The 7,500-nt window shown below is 63.5% G+C and overlaps 4 protein-coding genes across 4 annotated transcripts in view; 2 read left to right on the plus strand and 2 right to left on the minus strand.

Annotated features, from left to right (window-relative positions):
• Positions 1-223, plus strand: part of MNEG_5458 (hypothetical protein) — a gene marked incomplete at both ends in the record, with an annotated part of 6,882 nt that extends 6,659 nt beyond the window's left edge. Inside the window, one exon of the mRNA XM_014046063.1 lies at positions 85-223. Within this exon, the coding sequence (XP_013901517.1) occupies positions 85-223 (139 nt within the window). The remainder of the gene's footprint in view (positions 1-84) is intronic.
• Positions 224-945: 722 nt separating this feature from the next.
• Positions 946-2,686, minus strand: MNEG_5459 (hypothetical protein; the record flags this gene model as incomplete). The annotated part of the gene is made up of 5 exons (XM_014046064.1): positions 946-1,137; positions 1,354-1,442; positions 1,775-1,873; positions 2,003-2,333; positions 2,510-2,686. The coding sequence occupies 5 exons, from the start codon at positions 2,684-2,686 to the stop codon at positions 946-948; spliced, it is 888 nt and encodes a 295-aa protein (XP_013901518.1).
• A 687-nt stretch (positions 2,687-3,373) lies between these two features.
• MNEG_5460 (Trafficking protein particle complex subunit 6B) lies at positions 3,374-4,699 on the plus strand (the record flags this gene model as incomplete). Its single annotated transcript, XM_014046065.1, has 5 exons — positions 3,374-3,417; positions 3,628-3,745; positions 4,017-4,158; positions 4,406-4,468; positions 4,671-4,699. 5 exons carry the CDS (start codon positions 3,374-3,376, stop codon positions 4,697-4,699), a joined length of 396 nt encoding a protein of 131 aa, XP_013901519.1.
• Positions 4,700-4,844: 145 nt separating this feature from the next.
• Positions 4,845-5,789, minus strand: MNEG_5461 (hypothetical protein; the record flags this gene model as incomplete). Its single annotated transcript, XM_014046066.1, has 1 exon — positions 4,845-5,789. The coding sequence occupies one exon, from the start codon at positions 5,787-5,789 to the stop codon at positions 4,845-4,847; it is 945 nt and encodes a 314-aa protein (XP_013901520.1).
• Between the last annotated feature and the right edge of the window lie 1,711 nt (positions 5,790-7,500).

Raw genomic sequence — 7,500 nt, forward strand, 5'->3', positions numbered from 1 at the left:
CGCCCCGACCGCGCCCCCCCCCCACCCTCCCACCCCACAATCGCCACCGACGCCCTGCGCCTGGCGCCCGGGGCCCTGGCTCAGCGTGGCTTCCCCCAGCCTGGTGATGGAGGAGGCCCCCGAGAGCTACAAGGACGTCAGCGCCGTGGTGGAGACCTGCCACGCTGTCGGCATCAGCAAGAAGGCCGTCAAGCTGCGGCCCATCGGCGTGGTCAAGGGCTGACGCGCCCTCGGGGCAGGCGGCGGGCAGGGAGGGTCGGTGCAGGGTGGGGCACCTGCCGCCTGACCAAGCGCCCGCGCGGCTGCGTTGTGTGTTGCAGGGTGACTGCATTTGGGGTTGGTTCGAGGGCAGGAGGGTGCGTGCTCAAATTTCTTGCTTGTTGCCACAGAGTCTGCGTGCGACTGTGTAGTTGCAGTTGTCAAAGAGCGGTGTTTTTTGGCGTTGTGCTGATGGTAGCTGCAAAGCAGCTGCCTGTGCTGTCGGCAGCTCCCACAATCTTTCGCTTCAAACACTGGCGCCACTGGGTGGCAATGTGCCCGGTAAGATCGAGCCATCTGTGTTGCTGTGTGTGCCGTTTTGCAGGACTCATAGATTGCCGTCTGGTGCACTGCTCATCACCCATCCCATCTGTTTCACTGCACATAACTCTCAAATATTCTCAAGCACCAAAAGATGCCTCGGGGCTCTGCACGACCCTGCATATTGCTTGCTGAGCTGCACTGCTTGCTTCAAGCCCAGAAGGTGGCGCATGTTGTGGACCCGTCGTGGGTCTTGGGCTCAACAGTTGTTGCACGTTTACACTGTAAAACAGCTGCGTGCCTCCCATGCTCCCAATTCTTGCTCCGTCCTCAGACATCTCACGCCCTGTTAGTGACAGCGCTGGCCGTCCTTGACGTGATGCACCGCCCTGCCAGGTCAGCGTCCCGCCCAGATCACCGCCGACCTCATGATCTGAGGTACTCGCTGAGCTTGATGGGCCCATCATCAGTCTTGGCTGCCTTGGCGCCACGCTGCCGCTCCTCGCCGTGGCCGCCGCCGCTGTCAGAGTCGCTGCTGTCAGAGCTGCTGCTGCTGTCGCTGCCGCTGCCGCTATCGCTGCCGCGCCGCCGCTTCCTCTTGCTGCTCTTGCTTTTGCTCTGCAGGGATGGCGGAAAGCAGGTGCACACCCAGTCAATTGCGGCCCGCCCTGCAATCGTCAAAAATCCGCATATCCAGTTGTAAACCACCATCCGTAGTCCCCTAACGAAGCGTCGCCCTCCCTGCTCCACTCCGCCCACCCCGCGTGCGCTGCACCGCCGCAGTGGTTGCCGCCAGGTCAGCATGACAGGCACCGCCGTTGCATCCGCCCGCACCTTCTTTTTGTCCTTCTTGTCTTTCGACTTTTTCCGCTTCTTCTTGTCTTTGTCCTTGCTCTTTGACCGCTCCCTGTCTTTGCTCTTACCTGATGGATGGCACCAGCAGAGGGAAGTTGCAGCAAGTCGGGAGGTTTGGCTCCTTCGACGCACGGGCACATGCATGTGCAAGGTGCCTCATGCGTCTTCTGCCTGCCTAACGCCCACAAAGCAACTTCCAAGCCAGGAAGGCGGCCCAACCCGCCTGTGCCGGCGAAAAAAGACGAGACCCCTGGAGCCCTGCGCATCTGCATGTACGTGCGCACACGCACGCACGCACGCGCGCACACACACGCACACGCGCACACACACACGCGCACACACACACGCACACACACACACATGCCTGCACCCACACAGCCCAATCCGCTGCAACACTCACGCTTCTTTTTGGATTCTGGCTCCTTGCCCGCCACCGCTGCCCCTGGAGCCCTGCCCAGCCGCGCCGCGCGCTCTGCATCGAGGAGGGCCCTGTGCTCCCCTTTCGGGGTGGAAGGCGGGGGGGCGGGCCGGCCGCTTGAGGAGGCATGCGAACTGCGGGCTGCCTCGCGCGCGGGGGTATTGGGCAGCAGCCGGCCACAGGCAGCACATCTGCCATGATTTGGCCTACGTCTAATGCATGTGCTCCTGCTGCTGGCAATGCTGCTGGTGCTGGTGGTGGTGCTGCTGCTGCTGCTGCTGCTGCTGCTGCTGCTGCTGCTGCTGCTGCTGCTGCTGCTGCCACCGCTTATGCCATCGCTGCTGCTGCTGCTGCTGCTGTTGTTGCTGCTGCTGCTGCTGCTGCTGCTTCCCCCCTGACCCTCCTGCTGCCGCGTCTGCTGCGACCCCGCCGCCCAACCGCGGCACTCACGCACGGCCTTCTCACTGCCGACAAGAGCGTCCTCCTTCGCCTGCAGGTCCCGTTGCTGCTTTCTAAAGTCATCCCAGCTCATGCGCGTCGACTATAGGGTGCAGGGGCAACGTGAAGGATGGCAAACAGGGTGCTTCAGCAAAAGGGCAGGCCGCCAGGGCCGACGACGCCAGGAAACGTGAGTCGCGCGAGCTACGGTTGTGTGCGTCGCCAAGCAAGGGTGGGGTCTTGCGGGCCGCCTGGGTCTGCGGCGGTGAAAAATCTCACCGTCAGCGCCGCTATGCGAGCGGCGTGCCACTCGGGGGTGTGGTATGTGACGTCGGCCTCCTGGTGCACCGACGCAGTGGTGGGCGGCGCGCCGGGCGCCGCGTCCTCGCCGCCGCCGGCGCCGCTCGAGGCGTACCGCTGCGCCTGCATCGCCTTGTGGCCCGCGTTCTTGCCCATGGCGGCGAGAGGCGCCTGGGCTGCCGGCCGCAGGCGTGCTGCTCGCGAGTGTCTGGGCCGCGCACGTCAAGTTGTGAAAACAGCGCCGGCCGTGTCGCCGCTGCTAGATGTGTCCGCGCTGCACCTGCTGGCGCGACCCACTGACCCGCAGCTTATGAAGAAGACAGCTGGCAGTTGTTCCCACAGTTGCAGCAAATGAGCTGTGCGACAGCAGGGCAGGAGGTGACGGAGGACAGCAGTGAGTGATGAGTGCACAGTGTAACGTATCAGATGTATATCATACCTGTATACCAAGTCTTACACCCAATCACATCGTTTCTAAATGAAGACATCGCTATCATCTGTGGTAAAGTGATCTCACTTGCTCGATCTCCGCAGAGCTTGTGAGCTCCATCGGATCCATATCAACGGGAATTGAATTGCATCATTCATCGATGTCAGCAGTCTCCAGCGCAGGGGCGGTACCAGGTGCCAGCCCCCCGACGCTGGCACAGCAGCAGGTGGCGGCGTTGCAGTTCGCCTCCCAGCAACAGTTAGGCCAGCCAGCATCAGGGCCCCAGCAGCAGCAGCAACAGCAACAACAGCAGCAACAGCAACAGCAGCAGCAGCGCCAGCGACGGAGATGCGCAGAGGTGTGCAACGAGCTCCTGACAATTGAGGCGGTAGCTTTCTTCACGCAGAGGCAGTATGGGCCAGCGGCACCCGCGGCGCTCGAGGCGGTCGGCTTCAGGGTGGGGCGGCAGCTGGCGGAGCGGTGAGCTCCTACAGTGCCCCTGGCAGTGCGCTTCTCCCATGCCCTCGCAACAGTGCTGCCCAGCTGCTGCGGCATTACCGCCATGCCGCCACGCCATCAGCCGGGTCCCCCAAACACTCCCCCAGACCAGACTCGACTCAGCACACCCCATCAATCGCCCCGCACATCCTCAACACGTGCCTGGCAGGTATAGCCGTGACAAGGCTCGGCTAGGGGACACGTTGGAGGTCATCAAGTTCCTGTGCAAGGACTTTTGGCAGGCTCTGTTCAAGAAGCAGGTGGACAACCTCAGAACAAACCACCGGGTGAGCACAAGGCCTCCGCGGGCCAGGGCCATCATTGTATGTTTGGACCAACAAGAACGCTGGCATCAGGCAGCTGGATCGCTGGCTGGCAATCGTCTGAACAGCTCGGCGAGGGCAGTGCGGCTGCTCCCCAGCCCAACCAGTGCGGCATGGGCGGCAGGGGTGGTCGCGGCCTGCGCATGCGAGCCGCCCCCGTCATGCCATGCGGCCCCTCTCCGCCCACCATGGCGAGCCCCCTCCTGTACTCCTCCTGCTCAACCCGAACCTCCAGGGCATCTACGTGCTGCAGGACCATAGCTTCCGCTGGCTGCTGCGCCTGGCGCCCGCCGCGCCCGTGCAGGAGGGGTCGCGGCCCGAGTTCCTTGCGCGCTCGGCGCAGCCCTACCTCTACCTGCCTTGCGGCATCATCCGCGGTGAGCGCGCAGAGCTTCAGGGCTGGGCAGGCTGCGTGCCGCCATGGCCCTGGTGCTGCAGCGAGTCGCGCTTCACTGATCAGACACCACACGCGTGCTTTGCTCCGGCTGCCACCGCTGGGAATGATGGCGCGCGGGTGTCCGTGGCTTTCGGCCAGCTGCGTTGGCTGGGCTTCCGAGAGGCAGACGCTGATGGTTGCGCCTATGGGGCGAATGTTCGTTCTGTTTGTTCTGATGCTGCACACAGGTGCGCTGACCCACCTGGGCGTCAACTGCACTGTGGAGGCGGATGCCAAGGCCCTGCCCAGCTGTGAGTCCCCGCGCTAAATGTGCACGCTTGGGGGTTATTTTGTGTGGGACCCGCTGCGCCAGGGGGTGTGCAACCAGGGCTGCCTGGGTCACTGCTTGTGTTACATGCATGTCTTTGCCGCAAACCCGCCCACCAAGTACACGAGAAGGGACACGCACCTTGCCTCACGTGCACCAAACGCTCCCTGCACCCACGATTGCAGGCAGCTTCACCATCAAGATCACGACATGAGATGGACAATTTCAGAATAGGACCCCTGCTGCACCACTCCCCTGAGGAATACAACGCGCACACGCAACTGTAACTGTAGTCAACTCTATACAATTGTACTCTCTTTCAAATCAGCATTCAAGTGGAATCCTGTGCTCGGCGCTGGCTATCCCTCCAGCACTAGCAGCTCCTGCTCCCCCTGCTGCACCTCCGGCTGCCGCTGCCGCTGCAGCCACTGGCGCCCCCGCCGCCGCTTGCCACTATGCGCCCGCTTGTGGCGCGCCGCAGCAGCTTCAGCGGCGGCGACGGCCGCCGCCTCGTTCTCCTGCCAATTGTCAAAAACCGCGGTCACTCGGTAGTGCCCACATGACAGGGCATAATCCAGGGCCGAGTATCCGAAAGTGTTGGGCGCATCGGGCCGCGCGCCGCCGTCGAGCAGCGCCTGACACGCAGCCGCGTGCCCGTGCCGCGCGCCCCAGTGCAGCGGCTGGTGGCCCGAGAGGTTGGCCGCTGACGCGTTTGCCCCGTGCGCCAGCAGCAGAGCGATGACGGAGGTGTGCCCCTGGCGGGCCGCCCAGTGCAGCGCCGTCGTGCCGTCCTCGTCCCCCGCGTCGGCCGGATGGCTGCCCGCATCCGCGGCGGCGCCGGTGCAGCTCCAGCTGCTGCGCCGCCACCACTTGGAGCCGTTCCCGCCGCTGGCCAAGGCTTCCAGCAGCACCGCCGCCACCTCAGCGTGCCCCGCGCGGCACGCCAGGTGCAGCGGGCGCGTCCCGTCGTCTCGCTCCGCGTCGGGCGCCGCGCCGGCGCGCAGCAGCAGGCTCACGGTGCGCAGGTCACCGATGGATGCCGCGGCGTGCAGCGGCGTGCTGCTGTCGGTCAGCAGCCGCGCGTCCACGTCAACGCCGCGCTTCCGCAGGAGGACCGCCGCGGCCGCCGCGTTGCCGCCAGCGGCGGCCGCGTGCAGCGGCGTCTCGCCGTCGCTCGGGGAAGCGGCGCACGCAGCGCCGCGGCCGGCGCGCCTCAGCAGCCGGCGTACAAGCTTGGCGTCCCCGCCGGCGCGGCACGCGCGGCGCAGCTCCTCCTCCGCTTCGTCCGTGTCCTGCAGGCGCATGGCGCGTGGTCCAAACTATAATTGTCGGTGTTCCTGACGAGCACGCGTTTTGCAAGCTGAAGAGTGCGCATTTTGCGCGGCGCTCGACTGATTTGATTGTCCGCACAGCGCCGCGACCTGCGGGTCGCGTCCCGCAGCCCGCAACATGGCAGCACATGCGCACCTGCTGCTGTCCGAGCTCATCGCCGCCATCTGCCAGCGACGCGCCAGCCGGCGGCAAGGGCAGCCAAGCCTTGAAACATGGACGCACAGGGCGAATAATGGGATGTGAGGGATGAAAAGGCATCCCAGGCCATGACCGGCTTTGTGAGCAGGCACGTGATTTGCAGCATCATCATCATCATCAGCAGCAGCAGCAGCAGCAGCAGCAGCAGCAGCAGCAGCAGCAGCAGCAGCAGCAGCAGCAGGCGCAGCAGCAGCAGCAGCAGCAGGAGGAGGACCTGGCCCGCCAGCACGCGTGCAGCCTCTGCTCACCTCATCCGTTCCTGGTTCCTCAGCAGCATGCAGGCTGCTTATGTATACTTGTACTCTATTATCGCTTCCAGCTTTCATTCGACCCGAGCGGTTTGCGGAGGATAGCCTTTTCCCTCGCGTAGAAAGCCTGCGACAATCTTGAGGGTATACGTGACTTGTAAGGTTGATATAAAACCCAGACGGGGCTTGCCGATTGTGTGCATCGTGTGCAGATCGTCCGGGCATTCCACAAAACCTCGCCACCTCGCTCTTGTTGCATCACCACAGGCGATGTTTGTACGACACAGCTCCAGCAACATGCGCCTACAACAAACAACCATGCATGCCTTGGTGTGGTCTTGTTATGATGTTGTGAAGCATGCAGCTCACTGCTTGGGCCCTGCTGCTGGGGCGGGGTCTCAAGCTGTGGCTGGCCCGGCACTAGCCACAACAAAGCGTGCCATGAGAAATATGATACAACCCTTTGTGAACAAATAATAGGCAGACCACCAGGTTGGCCAACACGTGCTTCACACCAAGCAGGTGCAGGGCATCCAGCCCCGACCCCCTGGAGTTGGCCCTTGACTCATCATTGACAACACTCCCTGATTCCCAGTGCAGCGCAGCGGACATGCATCGGGCCTGGACGTGAAGCCCTGTCTAGGACGTGAAGCCCTGTCGAAGGTTATACCACTTGTGATGGGTACGGTATCGTATGGGTACAGCACTCATCACCCTCACGGAAGTGACTGACTAAAAGCAAAGTGCGTCTGTTACGAGGCGGATCATGGCTGTGAGGTCGCTGCCCAAATAGGTATCTGGTGTTTATCCTACAGCCTAATATGCACCAAAAGGCCGGTCGGCGCTGCACTGCCAGATCCCCCAAGTGACCAAACTGCCTGGAACGCGGGACAAGCCGGCTTGAAGCTGTCATTGTAAGCACGATCATGCCAAACAGTGACAGCGGTGCAGCGCGCTCTCAGACAAGCGTCGCACCTGCCCTGCACCGCCGCCCACCCCTGATCCCCACTGGCCATGTCATGCGCCCTTCGTCATCGCTGCAGTGCACTTGACCTCGCAGAGATCCATGTCCTGTCCAACTCATGCTGCCCATCCAGGTACCCACTACGGCCTGGAGTTTGCCCATGGCTCGCCCTGGCTCTGCCGGCCTGCTGCTGGCCACAGCGCTCATCGCGCTGTGCGCCAGTCGCACACCTGCCGCCGGCGCGGCGCGCCACGACGCTGCGCCCCCGAGCTA

Source organism: Monoraphidium neglectum (assembly GCF_000611645.1).
Source record: "Monoraphidium neglectum strain SAG 48.87 unplaced genomic scaffold scaffold00815, whole genome shotgun sequence".
Classification (NCBI taxonomy): Eukaryota; Viridiplantae; Chlorophyta; class Chlorophyceae; order Sphaeropleales; family Selenastraceae; genus Monoraphidium; species Monoraphidium neglectum.